This window comes from Simochromis diagramma, unplaced genomic scaffold (genome assembly GCF_900408965.1).
Source record: "Simochromis diagramma unplaced genomic scaffold, fSimDia1.1 OVJJ01000307.1, whole genome shotgun sequence".
NCBI classification, from domain to species: domain Eukaryota; kingdom Metazoa; phylum Chordata; class Actinopteri; order Cichliformes; family Cichlidae; genus Simochromis; species Simochromis diagramma.
In genome coordinates, this window is record NW_024386786.1 from 545,994 (window position 1) to 566,064 (window position 20,071).

General features: G+C 40.9%; 1 protein-coding gene and 1 long non-coding RNA gene across 2 annotated transcripts in view; one reads left to right on the plus strand and one right to left on the minus strand.

Annotated features, from left to right (window-relative positions):
* The first annotated feature begins 3,192 nt into the window (after positions 1-3,192).
* The window catches only part of dbpa (D site albumin promoter binding protein a), a 43,446-nt gene continuing 26,567 nt past the window's right edge, over positions 3,193-20,071 (plus strand). Inside the window, exons 1-3 of the mRNA XM_040022987.1 lie at positions 3,193-4,048; positions 9,649-9,917; positions 11,432-11,630. Coding sequence (XP_039878921.1) covers positions 3,853-4,048; positions 9,649-9,917; positions 11,432-11,630 — 664 coding nt within the window. The 5' untranslated portion in view covers positions 3,193-3,852. The remainder of the gene's footprint in view (positions 4,049-9,648; positions 9,918-11,431; positions 11,631-20,071) is intronic.
* On the minus strand, positions 9,990-16,782 carry LOC120728192. Its single transcript, XR_005694656.1, has 2 exons — positions 15,704-16,782; positions 9,990-11,623 (listed from the first exon to the last, which is right to left on the minus strand). It is a non-coding gene; the product is annotated as an uncharacterized LOC120728192 (long non-coding RNA).

Sequence of the window (20,071 nt, forward strand, 5' to 3'; positions counted from 1 at the left end):
CTCACATGCAGCTGTGACAAAGCCAGCCTTAAACACCCGAAACACGCAGACAGGTGTGCTCTTTCACGCACACTCAGCTGATCTTCCCGCTCTCAACTCCTCTGCACGTCACAAAATCTTAGAATGAATTATTAGGTGTAAACCCTTAAAAAAACACCAGTGGGAAGTGGGGTGTTTTTTTTAAAGTTGTTGCAATACCAACAACCAGTCACTAGATGGCAGCATTTAAATATCCTTTAAAACATGGCTGAGTCCCAAGTGTTGGAGGAAGGGATGAGGGGAAAATAATTTTGATTCGAAACGCCTCATGAAACTCAGATCACACATTAGTGGAGTCAAGCTGTTGTTTCACACTTTTTGCTGATCCGTGCCAGCGTGCACGCACTCAGCTGCTCTGTGCGTGTCTGTGTGTGAGGCAGATTATTTTGGCTTCTTACTATTCACACATTCCTGTCATGTATGTGTAACATCACTATATCATCATAACATAAGATGTGTAGGAGCTTCCAGGAACCATGAATGACAGCAGCAGAAGTCACGTTTTAAACCAGTTGCATTTTTCGTTCATTTACAAGATGTTGTAATAATGACTTCTGCTAGTTTGGTTTGCAATGCTAGCGTATGGCTAACATTTAAACAGAAATGACTTTGTTTTAGAAGACAAAATAAATTACACCAGTATTTTGAGATATGTTTCACATCGAAAAGAGCTCTTTAATAGCAATAATAGTATTATTTTTGCTATAGCCCGCTTTTTATGTAGTTTATTATAGTAATTTAATGCTTGCCAAAACACTTGGGTTCTTTTCTAAAGGCCAAAATCACACATATGATTTTTTTAATTGTTACGTGTCTGCTAAACTGACTTTTGCCTGGATAAAAAAAGAAGATGATAATAAAAATGTTTTTGCTTCTTTCACACTAAAGACAGGAAGCCAAGTTGGAGGTGGTATCTTAAGTGGAGTTAAGAACAAGTTAGGTTTAGAGGTTTGGAGACAAAGTTAGTGAAGTGAGTCTGAGATGGTTCGGACATGTGCAGAGGAGAGATAGTGGAAATACTGGACAACAAGGTGTTGACAAAGACCACAGAGGAGGTTCATGGATCTAGTGGAGGACATGCAGATGTGCTGGTGTGACAGAGGAGAACTATAGGGGTGGGGTGAGATAGAGACAGGTGATCGAAGAATAAGAAAAATGAAGAATTTCATACAGACTGGTATGAAATCCACTGATGTAGATTTAGAACTCAACTTTATCTGTCTGGTAACATAGGAAAAAAGTTCAAACATGTAACTAAAAAGCATACAAAACAAAACACTCAAAATATGACGGAAATATTAATAATTAATAATCAGCAAAAATACTTCATTGTAGTAAAAATCACTGAACTGCTAAAAATGGTTTTAAAGTGTAAACAAAATTAAGAGCTTTTGGATCATTTATTGTTTATTTGCTGTTTATCCGTTTTATTAACGTTGTCTTTGTTTTATGAAGTCCTTGCTGTATTTTTTGTTTACTTTGCCTTAGTTTGTCTGTGCCTTCGGAACATTTACGATGAAAAGGTAAACATGATCTTTAATGGATCCTTCAGAAGTGAAACATAAACACCCCCCTCCTTCCCTCCAACCGTGCTCTCACGCGGCCATGGCATGGGGAAATCTGTGGGCGGAGACTGTGACCTATTTTTAGCCAATAGAGCGCTGAGAGCCGCAGCGAGTGACCTAGATTCAGCCAATCGCAGCGCTGCACAGTCGCCGGTAGGCAACAGTCGGCGCGTGCCGGGTCCATGTGCTTGTTGTTGAGAGCGCGAGAGTCAGATAGGGACATCCAACAGGGAGAAAACAGACGAGGCGCTGCTCCTCGGGTGGTTTTTTTTATCAGATTTGAGACAATTTAATGACTTTTATTCTATTATTTTGAAGCCTCGCAGCAAACAGTTTATGTATGAGTTAAAACATACTCACAATATTCAAGGAAACAGTTATAAATTAATGGTTTCGGTGTACTGCCAGTATAATAGGGCGGCCCTTTATTTAAGTGTCTCTTTTGTTAAAAAGAATAGCGTGTATATGTTTTTAGTGTGGAGTAAATGGTAAGACCGTTTGTGTTTGTTCGCGTTTGAACTCGGGGTAAAAGTAATCGTATTTTCCTTTATTGCTCAGATAAGGAAGTGGAAAAGGTAAACATCCTGACGTTTCAGGAGCTGCATCTCATTTTAGTACACACACGCACGCGGCGGGCTCTGCTTTCGCTGTTTAAGTGACAGCGTGAGAGAAGAGGGGCGGGGCGAGGCGTGTTCACGGGCCATCCAGGAATTATCTCATGCGGCCGCTATTGGCTGAAACTTCATGGAGGCGTCACGTTTTAGTGTCAATGTGTGTTGCATTCACGAGAAGCGGTAGCGTTTTAGTAATCTTGTAATTTTACATTTTTATAACATTATTTTCTTATTCTTTTTATTAAATAAATGTTATTTTGCTTAATTTTTTAATAACATTTACCATATTTTTATCTGTTGTTTTCATACTTTTATGAAATTTAACATATTTTCTTCCATAAAAGTTTATTTTATATTATATTTTCTAGCTGCCATCGTTTTAGCTTTTGTTTTATTTTATGCATTTACGTTGTTAGGCCTTTATGTTTTATGTTTGCACTTTAACTTAATTGTTTTGTGTTTTTCCCTTTTTTTTGGTTTATTTTGTTCAGCTTGAATCTAGCATGTATTGTAAGCTGATACCAAAATAATATAATTTATCCTTGAGTTGCATCCTTGCTTTTTAACATTTTTAACATTGTGTGATCGTTTAATCAGAAACATTTTCAACATTTCTTAATTAGTAGCCACATTAACTGTCAGTCATAGACATTCATTTAATTTCTTGACTGCAGTCCGTGGTCAATAGTTTTTTGTTTGTGGACGACCAGAAGGACCTCTATTATACATGGGGATGTCAACATCGGGTACAGGACTTATTTTTTGTCATGAGATTAAACGTTTTGTTCAGTTTCCCTGAAAAAAACAAAGGAGAAAGAGCAAAATAATTTGAAGTTCACATTTACCAAATTTTAAACTAGTCATAAATGCAGCGCCGAGACTCTGAGTACACGGGAAGGAGAGGCGTGGTCATATTGGGCTGTGTGGGCGTTGCCGCTGTATGCAAACGATCCACGCCCCCAAGCGCCTTTCCCCCGTGAGCGGTGACGTCACACGAGCGGCCCGTGTTGGTTCCAGCTGACTGGCAGAGAGGGAGAGAGAGGGAGAGAGAGGAAAATAAGAGCCATCAGCCCCATCTATCCGTCTCTCATACTACTGGATATTATTATTTTTTCCGGGGGATCTCTTTATTTCCGTCATCTTGTCATTTTTTCGCCCCTCTTTTTGTTCTTCGCTCTTTTCTGTCTTGGAGACTTCCCACCGCCGCGAGTCGACTGTACTCCGCTGTTTCTACTGCCTTTATTTCTGCTCTCTTAATATTGTTTATAGCTCCCTCCGGACTCACCGAGCGATCGACCGACCAACTAACCGACTGACAGCTACTCCTGGAGGATGAATTAGACTCGGTCAACATGGTGCCATTTTGGATATAAATCCTCCCTCTTTTTTCTTTTTGTTTCGTTTTTTTTTTTCTTTCGCACATTTTCTTGCATGGGACTGGCGACAATCAGGTGGACACCCTGAGCGCACACGCGTCACCTGTCCGCGCACCTTTTGAAGGCGCGCCCGTCAATTAGCATCACTAAGTGGATTATTTTGATCTTACGGTCTCTTGCAGGTTGCCCCACTCCACTTCCTCCTCCCCTCACCTCCTCCTGTCCTCCTCCTCCTCCTCTTATTCCCCCCGAGAAGTTATGTCAAGGCCTCTCACCCAGCTCCTACCACCGGATCTCCCTGCCGGGGCCACAAGCCCCCAGTTTGGGGCCAGCAACCCGGCTGGAAGTGGCCCCCAAGGTGGACACCTGACCTCTATGACCAACCTGAAATCTCTGCTTCAGGTGCCAATCAAGGCAGACCAGAGAGGCCCCAAGGACTGTTGCGAGATGAAAGGTGAGTGTGGGCACGTGTACGCTTTTCCGCGCGTGTGAGTAAGGGATCCAATAGGAACAAACTCCTTAAAGGGCCACTAGGGAAATACCTCAGCCGTACAGAGGCCAATTTCATTGTATTGCAAGCGCAGTATAGGCCTGTATTATGTCTGTGTGATGCATGTAGGAAATGTCCACATTAAGTGCACTAAAGGAGAGTAAAGATAAACTTTATTTACAAAGCTTTTCTCACACATTTGCAAAATTTATCTGTAAATTTGTGATTAGGGACTTATTGGGCCACGTTTTCAATCCCTTTACTCAACTGAAAAAGCCAGATTTGGTCTTTGTTCCCCACATTTTCATATGTGGAAAAATGGCTGCTTGATTTTAAGCTGATTATGTTAGGGTTTTGGACACATTACCAGCTGCTGTCATGAGGATTAAAAAAGAAGAAGAAGATAATTAAGATATATTGAAAGAAATAAAGGGCTGCAGCTCTGATTTGAAAAACAAACAATAAACAGTAGCTTATATTCTTTGCAGAAATGTCACAGGGATTATTCATGAGTGTGTGAACGTGTGTGTGTGCATGTGACTGAGTGGGTAGGTGTGATTGTAAAACACAGAGGAGGCCCTGCTTATCCAACACACACTCACATGGACATTGTTTTCTTTGCAAGCTTTCCTCCTTCTGGCCTGCTGCATTTTTATATTAAACGCTTCCCTTTTGCATTTGGTGGTGGTGAAGTGAAATGATCTAGATGAGGAGGAGGAGGAGGAGGAAGAGGAGGAGGGAAGAAGAGGGTGTAAAAAAAGAAACACAATCTGGAGTGGATGCCATCAAAAATCCAGCCAAAGCAGCAGAAGCAGCAGTCGTTTGGTTTGTTTAAATAAAGGTTACTGAGTGGGATTGAATTATTTCCCATCCTCCAGCTGCCACAACAAATATTAACCAGCCTGCTTCTCCTTCCTCTCTCTTGCTGTGGGGATATTATAACTCCCAGTCAGCTGCTGTCACACGCATACGCACACTTGCGAGGCAGCGATTTGCATTGATTCTCTTCCGCTGAGTACCAGTAAATTAAGTTAAACCTCAATTAAAACACATTTATTTAACATGAAGAGATAAAAAACATGTCCTCACAAGAACAGAAGGTTGTCAAGAGTCAGTGCCTCATGAGTGTAGATACAACTGAACACACACATTCACAGAGGGGGTCGGGGGGGCAAAGGAATGGCACTGTCCAGTGGCTCCCTGCATGTTGTTGGCCCCTGGTGGCTTTTTGGTGCCACTACAGCTCCTTTCTGTGGAGGAGGAAGAGGAGGAGGAGATGATGGTGAACACAGTTGACAGTCTCTCCATGGAGTCAGAAAGCAGCTCAGTACAGTATCCTCCTAATGAGAGGAGAGGCATTCAGGGGCATAAAGAAGATGTTTTTGCCCCTGATTTAGCTGCTGTTCCCCTTCCACAATGCAGCCCTGTGCCTTGCTGCTGTGTGTCCCCCCCCCGGCTAGCTTTGTTTGACGCCTTCACAAACACCCACTCTATCTAGCACATCTCCCTCCCTCTCTCTCTCTCTCGCTCCCTGTATTGCACGTCTTTGAGTTTTCCCTCTCACACTTTCCTGTCTTGCTCTCTTCTCGTCTTCCACTCGCTTCACAACAGCGGCCCCTCCGCTGATTTACATTTTCTCAGGTTTTGTCTCCCTTCCTCTCTGTCTTCATCTTTTACTCTCATCACCCAGACTTATTTTTTTTCCAAAGCCATTTATTTGCATCCCTCTCCTCTTCCTCCCCTTGTAAATCTCTCTCTCTCTCTTCTTTTTGCACATCTCACTCCTATTTGCATGGATCATCTCTTCTTCCAAACCTCCACTGCCACGTTTCCTCTCCTCTCTGCTGTGCTGCGGGTCAGTTCGCAGTCTGTCAGATTTTAATGACTTGTCCACTTGAGTTCAAAGTGTCACTTTGATTAAGCTGTGTCACTTCCACTTATTCCTCCCATCCATTCGCCCTCTGGTCCTCCTCACGCTGCTTTACAGAAAAGGGATTTCCCCATGTCTTTTAATGACTTTGCCCTCTGTTGCTTTTAGATTATCTTTTCATTTTCCTTTGCACTTGAATTACTTCACTTAAGCTCCTGTGATATCTTAGAAGTGTCTGCTCGACACTGCGGCTAGTTTGACTCAGCTGAACTGAGTATATACTTGAGAGTATACCATGTTTATTTTAATGCAAGAAAAAGATCTGCTGCTACCACCTTTATGTGTTTTTGCAATGCTTTCATGTGCTAGATACTGTCTGTCACAAAGCCTGATAGTCACTGCAAACCTTAAAGCTTATGCATCGTTGCATATTGTATGCTCAGGTTGGATGGTTGCTTTGCCCTTTTATTTCTTATTAGGAAGCTCTCGGCCTGCTCCAATCTCACTTACTGACCTACATCTGTCAAAAAAGTATAAGAAGTCATTGACTTTGATCCCAAGACTTTTTTTCTTTTGTCTGTCCCTAAAGCTTGGATTAGATTTGGAAAAAGGACGTTCCAATTTGCTTCTCCGTCGGCTTTAGATCAGTTGCAAAATCAACTAACTGTAAAGGAGCTGTTTTTCCTGGAAAAATTTAAGGTCACTTTAAGTGACCTGGAGGCATTTAGGCCGGATTCTCATTTATTTTGAATGACAATATGTACCGCCAAATAGAATTGTGAGTTCTTTCCTTCACGTTGGTCGCCCTGAAAAGTTGAGAGAAGTTCAACTTTGCAATTACCGACACCACTGCTACCAGTCACATCATCCATCCATTCATCTCATTTTCTTAACCGCTTATCCACTTCAGAGTTGTGCTGGCATGCAGCCTATCCCAGCTGTCACAGGGCGTGAGGCAGGGTACACAGTGGACAAGTCACCAGACTATCACAGGGCTAACACACACAGAGACTAGTCAAATCAGGTCAAGTAAATATACAGAGAGCGTGAGGTGGCTGCTTTTGCAGTTTGGCATCAACACATTGGAGAAATCGATCATTGTGGTGAAAAATCAGCCCGCTATCTACGAACAAATTTCACAACAGGCAGGCCGATGAAAACTCGCTTAGCTTGCCTTGTTAGCGATTGGTTGTTGTTGCTATGGTGATTGCACCACCAAACGTAAGGAATAGTCATAAATCAGGCTGCAAATGTTCCACCTGAATGTTGTTTCTGGGATACTTCACTTATTTGTCTTCTTCTTCTTAAATTTATTTTGCATCTCTCTTTTTTTGCTCTTTTTATTTTAAAATCATGAACATTAGCTTTGAAGCATCTTAAACTACAGAACCAAACAGTCTCCACAAAGCAAAGATTGTGAGTTTTGTGCTCTGGTTGTAGCTAAATTTACTACACTGGCAGCCAGATGATTAAGATACTGCCAGAGACAGATTATTTTCTACTCCTCCCACCTTCTGAGTACCTATCTGTCCATCCACTGCTGTGATCTCTCACGTCTTTATATACTTTAATCCGTTTAAATATAAGTTTCCAGCCTCACTGATACTCTCCCCAGCCTCTCACTTTTCTTCACAACTCACAGTCTGTCTCTGTGTCATTCCAGCCCTGTTAAATATGCTCTTTTAGTGCTGTTTTATGGGGCTTTATTCTTCAGCGTGCCACTTCTTCAATATGGGCTTTTGGCAATGTAATCCTTTTGAACAATATAACCAAAGGGGCAGAGTACAAAGCTATCATTGTCTATATTTCCATGAAGTGCTTCCCTTTATTTCCTGTTCTTTTAACAATCCCTTTTTTCTGGTGATGGTTTATTGATGGTTAATCTTTCCATCGGACTTTCACGATGAGGTCAGAGTGCAAGGTCGCTCAATTTATTTATAGGTGCCTTTTAATGATTGTGGCTAAGTGCTTTATAGGGTGATAAGGACATGTGTGCCAGGCAGTGGCACAAGCCTTTGTTGGGTCTTTGTTGGCTTGTGTGGCTTCTCTTTTTAAAATTATTTTCATGCTTTGTGAAGCAAAAGTCATGTCAGTCTGATCCTCTTTGAGCCGCAGTGAGCTGAATTGCACAAGAAACCAACCTCAGGCTGTATATCGATCAGATGTTACTTCAAATTCTCAAAGGATTCTTTTGAAATAAGCATGAAGCCATTGCTTTGTAGCTGACGGCAGGTCACCAGGGGTGTAGGTGACGCTATCATGTGTTTTTCAGCCAGTTATATCAACTTTATCTTTCGCTCCCAGACATTGACATTCAGTGATACATCCATGCTAGTCTCTTCCTGTGTGGACACCCCTTAATACTACCTGTATCCATGTTAAACTGTTTAGGATGCAGTGTTCAGTTCAGGATAAGCAATTCTTATCTTAAAGAAACCATTCTGATGTTTCCTCAGAAGCTGCCAGCTGGAGCACGTGACATTGTTGCTCTGAACTGGATGATACCACTGATGGTAGAGAGAGAGACGGGTCTTTAAACCAGGAAACTGTGGGTGGTGTTAGGGATTTTTGCATTTTGCACTGTTTTGGTTGGTTTTCTGCTTACTTTTGCTGTCACTTGTGTTTGATTAACCTCTTAACATCCATTCGATCACCAGTGACTTGGTTAGGGTTAAGTTCAGGCTCCCAGTGGTCCATCTATATGGATTTGTTTTTACCTCTTTTACCTCTCAGATGGAAATCATATAAAAGACGTTTAAATGCATGGAAGATAATGTTGTCTAGTTTCTGAAATTAGTCTTTAAAAACACGTAGCTGAAGTACAGCCTAACCCTACCCCTCAGTGGTTTGTCAGTGATACAGTGGCTGGCAGGAGGTTAACCTCGATTGTGTTTTGTGTTCTGGGAAGTTTCCTGGGTTTTGTTCGGAGACTTTTTGTAGTCCTATTGACCAGACATATTTGAGCAGGCTTTGGTTGTATGCATTTAAAAGGTCTATGTGGCGAACAAAAGAGGGCTGGTAATTACTGAATTGCATTGAATAACCAATGCATGATGACGATTCAGTGTTTTTCTAAAGATTCATCTGCATTCACAAACAATGTCTGGCAGATAGAAATAGAAGATGTGGCCTGAACATCTGCTAGCGACAGTGGAAATCCAGAAAATCTGTCAGAGTCCCCCAAAGGAAAAACCAGTAGTTTCCCAGATTCTTGTTTGCTTACATTAAGGAACTGAAAGCAGTGTTTTAGGTTATGAACCTTCACAGCTGCACTAGTAAAAACGATGCTTAGGGGTCCTGAGCTCTATTGCCATTGCTGAGTCATCATGGGAAGAACATGATAAGTTTGTGCAGATGCACAAACCTATCTGTGCATCTGCAAAATAGCACATGCACAGATACGTTTTTAGGTGTCTAATATATAGAGTCCTTTGTGATACAGATTCCACCAAAGGACTGCAATTAAACTACATAAATATGTGGATGAGAACTTCAGGGTTTTGTAGTTTGAGCCATTTTTGAAAGAAAACACTGAAAATGTTTGTTGTCTGATGCTAAACAAATGTGAGTTATCGTTGCAAACACTTTAAAAAGAAGGATGAATGAGTTTCATTGCATACTTTAGTCAGAGCAGACGAAACAACAGAACTAATAGCAGCTTAATGGAAGATATCTCACTCTCTTCTCTCTTCAGACAAAGACAAGCCTCTGGACTCCGATGAAGACTCTCTGGGTGTCAGTGCCGGTGGAGCAAATGGGGTGGGAGGAACCCCAGGCTCCGGCGCACTGCGACCTAACTCACAGTCAGCCTTCCTGGGCCCGCTGCTGTGGGAGAGGACCCTGCCGTGTGATGGAGGCCTGTTCCAGCTGCAGTACATGGACTTGGAGGAGTTCCTGACTGAGAATGGGATGGGGATGCACAGCAATGGGCCCAGCTCTGCTACTGCCCAGATCCCCTCGCAGGTAAAATAGATGGAGATCAAAAATCACAAGTTTATGAATCATACCTCAATTTTACCAAACCAAAAGACGTTATAGTGGAAGAAGACAATTTAATGTTTATTCAGCACAGATGTTAATGAAACAGTTGCAGGGACATCATCATTTCCTCAAGAGAAAACCTCAGATGAGTGAGCTAATGCTAAACTGTGCTAGTTTACCAGTTATCTGGCCAGTCATCGTTTAGTCTTCATTGTCACAAAAGGAGCCAGCTGATTCTTCAATGCTTGCAGTGCAGGAGTGTTTCCAGGAATTCTTAATAAGGTGGAAATGCTCTTGTTACAATGCGGCTTCAGTTTCAAGATAAACATTCTTAGCTCGCTGTAACCCTTCAGTGTTAATTTGTTGTCAGCAGCCAAGGTGGCAAATGGAGCAGTTCAGTCTCTCACTACTCTTATCATATATATATTTTTTACCTGAAAAACATCTTTGGCGTTCTGCAACTCATTCTGGTGGGAACTGCAGAGACTTGTGTTGATAAACTGAAATGACCTTCACTACGATCACTGGAAGTCAATTAACTGCAGTTCAGTTTGTTTTTTGGAGATTTCAACGGTTATGTTTTTTTAAAACTACGTACACTTTCCTGTTTATTTAATTTTTAGCTACTCGCAGTGTTCACTTGCAGTGCAGGCTCTGCATGCATTGCAAGTGAACACTCTTCTTATTTGCATTTGCAGTAGTCTGAGCAGTAACCATATTATAGCCACGGATTCACTAGCAGCTGCAGCTGCTCACAGCCTGCGGCTGCATCCAAAGGAGGAATGAGCGAAATAAAATACATCATGTAAAGAGCGACATCATCTCTGCTTTCTGTGGCATCTGTAGAGCATTTTTCTTAAACCTTGTAATATATTATAACTCTACTGGAATAACATAGAAACAGTCCAACAGACTAGCAAGGAATGTAAAAAATATTGAAATGCAATGTAAAAGTAGGAAAAGATCCTGCTGTGAGCCTTTGGACGCACTTTGTAATTCAGATAATTAATGAATATTTCAAATATGAAGCATGATTTTAAAGTTTAAATCATGCTGGCATGATGTAAGCGCACCTTTAACCTTTCTCTGCACAGCTTGCTAGCTGCTTAGTTTGCTGGCTAATGTCTATCAGTCCCATTGTTTTTTCTGAATTGTGAATAAGTCACGATCGTAGGGCCATGCACTACACTGTGAGATTAATCTTTGGACTTTAAGCTAACCTTATACTGCCATTGCTCTGTTATAAGCTAATGAACTATTTTAATTTGAAGAAATCCTTAAAGCACTAATGAGATTTCAAAAGAACCATTCCTGGACACTGCTGGAGCAGCACTGCATGATTTATCATTGAAAATAGTACTCATTCATCTTATCCTGTGTATTTGTGTAGCACCTCTGTTCATCTTCTATTTGACACAAGCTGTTTTAGCTCCTCCCGCTTTAAGCCAAATTTCTTCTGATTACAATTTCTGCTTTTGTTTGTGTTCTCCTCCCAGAGCTCCCAGTCTGCGGTGCCTAACCAGAGTTCTCAGTGTCCTCCCACCTCTCCTCCGCCCTGCTCCTCCTCTTCCTCCTCCATGTCCTCCTCATCCTCTTCTTCTTCACTGCTTGGACTGGAGACCGTCCAACCACAACCACAGCCGCCACCACCTCAACAGCAGCAAAGCATGATGGGAGGACCTGAGTGTCTACATGGTGAGTGATTGGGAATTTTAAAACAGTCCTTACATTTAGTTAATTCTTGTGTGAGAATTGTATGTTATTTATTTTTTATAGTGGGATGGTAAACTGAATATTTTGTGGTTTTGTTTGTTGTGGTCAGGCATAAAATAGACATTTGAAGGTTCTCAGTTGGTCCTTGTAAAGTAGTTTCTGTGACATTATTTAGCAAAATGAGCTACAAAATTATTCACAGGCTCATCTATAACACAGTTTTATTGAATGTGATGTTGCTGCTGAGCAGTTTTATACATTTTGACCCATTAAAATGGGCATTATGGGAAATTAATATAATGCTTCCTGCTAGTTCATCCATGACTCCCATCTGAAGTCTTTTTTAAGGTGGAGAAGTAAGTTAGTAGCTAAATCTGGCAAGTTTGGTTAGCAAGCACCTATAAACTGTACTGGTGCAAACTGGGCTACCTACATTACACTTACAGGAGCTGTTCAGCCATGGGAGCCTATACCATGAAGCTCCTGGCAAACATTTATCATGATGTTAATGTCAGCTGTGCGCTTATTGAGTCCGCTAAGACTTTTATGCACCTCACATCTCAGCACTTAGTAGCTCTGTAACTTTGAGGTCTGCCACTTCATGGCTGAGTTGTTGTGCTTCTAAATGCTTCCACTTTGCAATAATAGCACTACGAGTTGATCATTTATAATCTAGAAGGAAAGAAATGTTCACAAACTGACTTGTTGTAACAGTGGAGTCTTACAGTACCAGTTCAAATCCAGTGAGCTCGGCCCTTTCTTTCACAAATGTTTATAAAGGCAGATTGCATGGCTAGGTGCTCGATGTTATATATAGGTGTCAATGGGAGTAAAATCACCGAAATTTAAAGCTACTAATTAGTTATAATTAAGTTACTAATTATGTTACTAATTAAGTAACATACTAATAACATACTATTATCTAATGAGCCACAGCTAGAGAGCAGACTTCTTGAATCAGCTGTTGTGAAAAATTAACCAGATATCAAGTCATGTAATTTTGAAGATAATTGCATTAAAATGCTTCTAAAGGCATGACAAACTGTTCAGAGCTGCAGTTAAGGGTTAACCCTGTTCCTAATGTTAGGTCTGGAAAAAACTTAAAGGTTGAGTTATAAAAAATTTCAACCCTTGTACAGTTGTTATGAAGCCAAACACCATCCACAGACACTAAAAGCATTTTCCACCTGGCTGCAAACATTTTTACTTCTGTTGTAAAGCAGGACTTTTTATCGTGGGTGTCCATGAGGACTGGCTCGCTTTGGAGCCTGCCTCAAGTGGCCACTAGAGGTATTGCAATTTTTTGGCAAGCTGCTTGTTAATCCATTTAGCTCTTTTATTTTATTTTATTTTATTTTTTAGTCTATTTAGCTTGTCAGATATTGTTTACCATGTATGATGATTAGCTGAATTTTGCCCTCCTGGTCAGAAAAAAGGAGACTTTGTATCATTACCTCTGGATGGATGATTTTCATGACTAAGAAAGTCATATTTTATTTATTTATTTTTTTACCAATTTTCACAAATTAATATGTTGTCCAGAGGTTATTTACTTAACCTACCAGTCAAAATACTACTAACCAGAATGTATGGAGCCCCGCAGGGGACATGGGAGAAAAAGAAAATTAAGACAGACTTTTGCGAGATCTCGCAAAGGTTTTGCGAGATCTCGCAAAACAAACTCGGGATCTCGCAAAACTTTTGCGAGATCTCGCAAAAGTTTTAGCCGCATTCTTCGGCCTTCAACCTCCCGTTAGCTTGAAGCTAACGGAAGGTCGAGACCTACTACAGCCGGGAGGAACACCGCTTTCCTGGCACATCGTGCCTCGACCTCCCGGTCGGCTTCGAGCCGGCGTCCGAAGAATGCGGCCAAAACTTTTGCGAGATCCCGAGTTTGTTTTGCGAGATCTCGCAAAAGTCCGTCTTAATTTTTTTTCTCCCATGTTCCCTGCGGGGCTCCGTAAGAATGAGGTTATAAGGGGAAATATTTAAAAATATATATTTTTAAGATTGTTATGAATCATTAAAAACATTCCTAACAAAGTTAAAAATGAGCAAGCTTTTCTTTTTCTGCAGTGAGTTTAAAACATCTTCATGTGAGAAGGCAGCATTTGTGCTGCAACTAATGCCTTCAGACATATATGAAGCTGTATGTGCAAGAGGCCTCGATGTGATCTGGCACTAATGAGCATCGAGGCCCACAATGCATTATATTAACTCGCACAACTCAAGCGTTCGGTGCCTCTAACAATAACCAGATCAGGATTCTCTCTAATTATATCTCAGCGCGATGAATGGCTGACACCCTGTTCTCTGGCCCTCCTCGGTTCTCTCCACCAGGCTGTTATCATCCGTTATATATTCATAATTTATTGTTTCCTCTCTCTGCTGCATTTGATGTGAACCAGAACTGCCAGAACATCAGAACAACCTTTCTGTCCATCTGTCTTTTTCTTTTTTTTTCTCTTTCCTTTTTGAGATTTCACAAGCCTGACAACTTCCAGTTTTGACTAATTGAAACCACAAAGCCGTTCTTTCTAACGCTGACCGTCATGTTTTTTGTCCCACGAGCCATCCAGTGATTCATCACAGCTAATTTTGTGGTGATTTATTGACAACAGACTGCCACATTCTTTGTAAACGTTCAGCCATTATACGATAATGATTGTATGAGCATGTTAAGTAGATGTGTGGAGACGGAACAAGAAAGCCTAATTTTGTTTGTGTTATCTATGCTACAATTATTTTAGCATTTTTTTACTCATTTGTGAAGCTTCGTCTTGTCGTCAAAATGTCACCGGTGAGACAAAGAGCGAAGCTGGGTCTAATCTGTGAGATCATAAATGAAGGCAAAAAGTGTTTGTCTTCGTCTTTGCATACAGCACCCTGTGGATTGGACGGTTTGCCATATCTGTACCTAAAAATATGCATAAATGCTCTTCTGCAAAGGCCAAGCACAGTCATATAACAATCTCTCATGTGTCTGCTGTATCAAGAAGACTTAAGGCTTTAACTCAATGCGTTTATATCATATATCATATGCCAGCATAGTCTCTTTCTTTGCTCTTGCTCCATAATCTATAAGCTTTGTAGATGGGTATGAATATGACATATCACCAAACAGTTGTTTATTTGTACATCCAGATGATACAGAGCAGCATTAGCTTTCATTTGAAGATGCATTTCTGTACACCGGATTAATGTAAGTCCACTACTCACTCTTCTTTTAGCTCCTCTGTGGTCTACAGCTCCTGGGGGAAATATCTGCCTCTTTATCTGCTTAACTCCACTGTTTTCAAAAGCCAGTTGTTCACAGCTTGCAGCTAAATTTTTGTTTTTGTCTCTGCCTACAGTGGATGAAAACAGCTCTAATATTAGCTGTAACCACAGTAACGATGATGTAATAAACCAAAACAATGAGCTCAAAGATGCTAAAATGTTTTGTAGCTGAAACGCATGGTTATTATTTGCAGGTTCATCTCCTTCGCATTACACATAATCCTCTGAACCAGTGTTTATGTTTAAAACCAAGCAGAACTTTTCAGAGCTAAAGATTCAGGTGTGCAAATAACTGCAGTTCCTCTTTTGTCCACTTGAGGCTGACTGTAAAAGCGAGTCAGTCCCCATAGACTCCCATTTTAAAATGTCAGCAGAAACAAACCTGTTTACAGCCTGCTTTAAAATGTAGCTGTGTATGTAAGATTTCCTCCTTCATTCTTGTACAGGTATTTTTTTTTCTCAGTCACAAATTTGAACTTTGTTAAGGGTTTAAATAAGACGTTCTTGGATCATTGAAATGGTTCTCTCGACCACATTTGTGGTGTTCGTGCCTTTTGGTGAATTTCAAATGCAATAATCAGACAGATTATACAGCTTTTGGGGTGCTTAAGGGTATTTTCACACCAACAGTTTGTTTGCTTTGGACCAAAGCAGTTGATTAGTTTGTAATTTTGTAGCTTTCTCACAGCTTGGTTTCTTTTAATCCAGAGAAAACTACAAGCAAATTTCAAGTGAAAGAAAATGCGTCACTATGTGAGAATGTTGAGTCCACTTACTTGCTAGTTGTGTCTGGTGTGGGAGCAGCACACACAAACACAGGACAAAGATGCTGTGTTCTTGACTGGTGGATAACACAGAGACTTTATTTAACATTCATATTTATCTGGCCAATTTCATTCATTTTACAGGAAGTTGCTACATTTTACCCACACAGATGCAACACTGCTTTTATTAGTTACAGCAGCAGAAAATTAACCTTGTGGAGCTCATGAAAAGCTAAGCCACCATGATGGAATTTCAAAATCGTGACCTCTAGCTTCATAATCCTTGTCTTACCCTCCTGAACGATCTGCCCGGCACACTGTTAGCATTAGCTGTTATCTTTTCACTCCACTCTCTTGTCCAAATACACTCAAAAACCAAGGTGGTTGGAGCTCGAATTCTAAATGGTTGGGGCTTTACAAACTTATAGCTAAGCACAGTGGCTATTTTTTAAATAGCCCAGCCTTAAAAAACCTAGCTAACTACTGATGCACATGCACAACTACATAGGATAAAAATGAAATTACCTTAACACTTAATGAGATTTGAAGCTGTCCAAACATGCCTGTTTAACCCTCTTCATGTTCTTCTGTGAATACACTCGCTGATTGCTTTTGTATTTGATACAAAGCGCAGAGAGTTAACTGGAGTGAACGAAAAGGATGGAAAACACAGTATATATATCTGGGAGGAAATGAAATCGTTCTCCCACACACTTTATGACAGTATCTCATATATTTTCTATCAGCTTGTTGCAGCTGCTCATTGAAGCTTTGCATCACTTTTATTACCATGCACTCAGAATTCAGCCTGACACATAATGTCAGCTCCCAGAGAATTTAAAAATAATATTCTGCAGGTCTGAACAGTGAATCTGAAAACATTGGACCCACCTGTGGGCGTTGCGAGGTTTGAATTTGCTCATATCAGGTGCTGCTCCTCACGTTCCCTTTTGTTTAGAAAATGCCGCCATGATCAGATCATTTTGAGGGAAGGTTGCGTAGCTTCCCCCCGTGTTTTATTTATACTAGAATCGAATGCTCTGAGTATGCAGAAAGAGGGTTTGGATACAGGAAAGAGGGGAAAACAGAGAGATGAGGTGCCCAGCAGGATCAGATTCTCAGAAATCTGCCTGGGACATTGTGTTTGTTCTTTCATTCTGAGTCATAAACAATAAGACAGGAGATGTTTCTCTGTGCAAACAAGCTGCAGATACTGTGAGAGAGAACAATTGGAAAATGAGATACAGAGAAAGAGATTCACAAGGTTCAGCCAGGATAGAGCTGCAGCTACAGAGGAGAGAAAACCACTGCTGCAAATCTTCATATCTGCCCTGAGTGCTTCTGTGCGAGTCTATGAATACACACCATTAGTGTGTGTGTGTGTGTGTGTGTACATGCATGCCTTTAGTCTTTCCACCTTTTGGTGTGTGTATGTACAGTATGCTGAGCTTCACACATGCATATGAGAATGCCGTCTGTTTTGGCATTTGCATGCAACTATGTGGGCTTTAATGTGAACATGCTTTCATCTATTTGTGTGTGTGTGTGTGTGCGCGCTCGTGCTTTTTATTCTGAATTATAAACACGTGACTGGGTTGAGGATGATGCATCCATCCAGAAATCCCTGAGGTTGTTGTGGAGCTGAAGTATTACTACAGAGCTGCAAAGAGAGGGGGAGAGAGAATCAGCAAGAGAAATAGATGGAAAATAGACTGGAAATAATAATCTCATCCACATGCACATGTTTTACTTTGATTTTAATTCATTCTGGGCAAAAAGGAGAACAGTTCAGAGGGAGGGGAAAACACAAAAATATGGATACAGCTGGGGTTTTATAAGCAGCTCTGGTGACATTTTTCACCTGTTTCCTCTTTAAAATGCTGTAAATCCGAAATATTCATACTGGGGTTCTTTGTGGCACACATAAAACTGCACCTGTGATCAGGAAACTGTGGGACGTGGACACAATTAAGCTGCAGAATGCAATGTTGTTTATTTCATCTCCTCCCTAGAATCAGCCTCAAACCTCGCAGGCTCATTTTTTGATTCGAGATCTTAGCCTGAAAACCGTCCGCTGAGCCTCAGCTGAGCCTCGGAGCAAGACCAAACAGCATTTTGATGTCTATCGCCATCTTCCTTCCCCAAAAAAAGAACGAAAGAAAAGAACAAATTCTTCTGAATAAAACTGTGATTGTTAGGTTTAACTGACTTGCACTTGATTTTGTGTAGTTGCAAGAAATCACCATAGTTTGCTGTGCACATGGTCCTCTGGAGACGCCTCACAGTTCAGCTGCTGAAGGAGGAAAGCCTTTGATCGTGTCCTTTAAGGCTTTATTATGTTTGTGGTGGAAACAGTATTTTTGTCCAATTGTTTTGTTTCAGTGTTTAAAATGAAAGCAAAAGAAAATAGAGTTCTCCTCATTATGTAGAAATCATAGTGTTACATAGAAAATGAAATATGATGGGTTCTCAGGGAGGTGGGGGCGCTGGTTGTATTTATTTATTGTCTTCTGTCTCCTGTGATAAATGACTTCAATCACTCACTCATGCTGTTTGGATGAATGCAACAACCCACAGTTTTCCTGTTTGGCATGTTTAGCTGAGAAAATCACCCAATCAGCAAGCGCATTCCTGTAGCCGTCTGCTGTTCAAAACCTTAATAACTACCTGCATGTTTACGGGACGTCTGCAAATGTCCTCTGCACGGGTACCTCACTAGCTTAGGTTTATGAAACGAATCAGACTCAGAGAAACTGAGATATGGATGGAGATGTATATTTTATGTGGCGGCTCAGAGAATAGGTCTACTTTAACCTTGATTTAATCGCCTGCAGTGTGATTCTGATTTCCACTCATGGATGATGCTTCACAAAAGCAGGAAATTCTCATTTCAGTGCAATTATTAGAAAAAAACAATAAGAAGTGAAAGACAGACCACCAGGGTACTTATCATGCTGCAGCGCTGCTCCGCCTTTTTTTCCTGTTTAAAGAGCTGTCCTTTGCCTCATAGCTTCAAGTAAATAATCATGACTCACCTTTGCTTGTATTTTAAATCAGGCTGCAGCTTTACTTCAACACTTCCAGGTCAGTTCACTCTGAAGATGCATGAACTTGTTGAACTGCAACGCGAAAGCGTCTAGCGCACATGTTTTCTCAGCTAAGGTGTTTTTTAATGAACTTTTTTGCTTTTGAGAATTTTGACAAATAAACATCTGACTCGCTGATGTCAACTTGTCACAACAGACAGTTTAACACACGTGGAGGAAGGATAACACGAGACGCTTGGAAAGAAATGTGAAGATGAAAATCAGAATAACCACCCACATCTAATCAGATGTTCTTTTGCCTGAGGCTGATCTGTCAACCAGACTTCATGGGAATCTGTTCAGTTTTTAAATCCTGCTGACAGACAGACAGACAGACGCATGAGGAGAGCAACACTGAAAGCAGAAGTGGTGAAGCTTGAGTGGGAAGTGCAGATAAAAGCAAACATGGGAATATGGCTTTAATGCATCTAAAGAAACTTAAACAGGCAAATAAGCTAGCACCTAAACTGGCAACTTTGATTTGATTTGATTTATTTGTGGACTAGACTTGAAGTTTGAGGAGTCTACATTTAAATATGCTTCATCCTTATGTGGAAACGCAGTAGAACTCTATTTATTAGATGGGTAGTTGCCTTCAAATTTCTCTTACTGTGCGTAATAACGTAAAATTAACCCAAATGAGGCACTGCTCAATCACTGTCTGGCTTGGGAGGTAAAAGCCACAACGTGCATGGCCTCACAAGTCAGTGTGGTACCTATTTCAGGGTGTTTTTAATACTGAAATAAGGCACCACTATACAGAGAGTGGTGGATCAGAGAGAAGCTCTCTTCTAAAAGATAAGCAGGTATAGTTAATGGATGGATGATGAATCCTAGCTGAAGGCTTTTCTTTAGCTTTTAACCTCATCGCCGAGTCTTCATCAGCAGATGGAGTTTGGATCTGTTCACATTAAAGCTCGGCGGCTTTAAGCCAACACATGCACTTCTGAAAATTCCTCAAAGCGCTGCAGCTGAAGGCGTCGACAGTTGAACAAACACCGTCCTCTGATGAGGACCATGTGATGTTGTTGAACGTAGAGCCGATGCTGGATATTTGTGGCGCTGTTGACAGTCGGAGTGTGTTTTTTCCTTTTCCACTGTAGGTGGGAGTGAATGACTTTGAAAAATATGGAGTGGAACTAAGTTGAGGGAATATGATTTTTCTTTGGAAATTAAATGGAAGATTCAGCTGATGTTATCGTGCCAAACTGTGATTTTTGTAAAATAAAACTGGGGCTCTTTTGTGCTGTTGATGGCTGATTTAAAAAAAAAAGTAGGGTGTTTTTGTACTTTT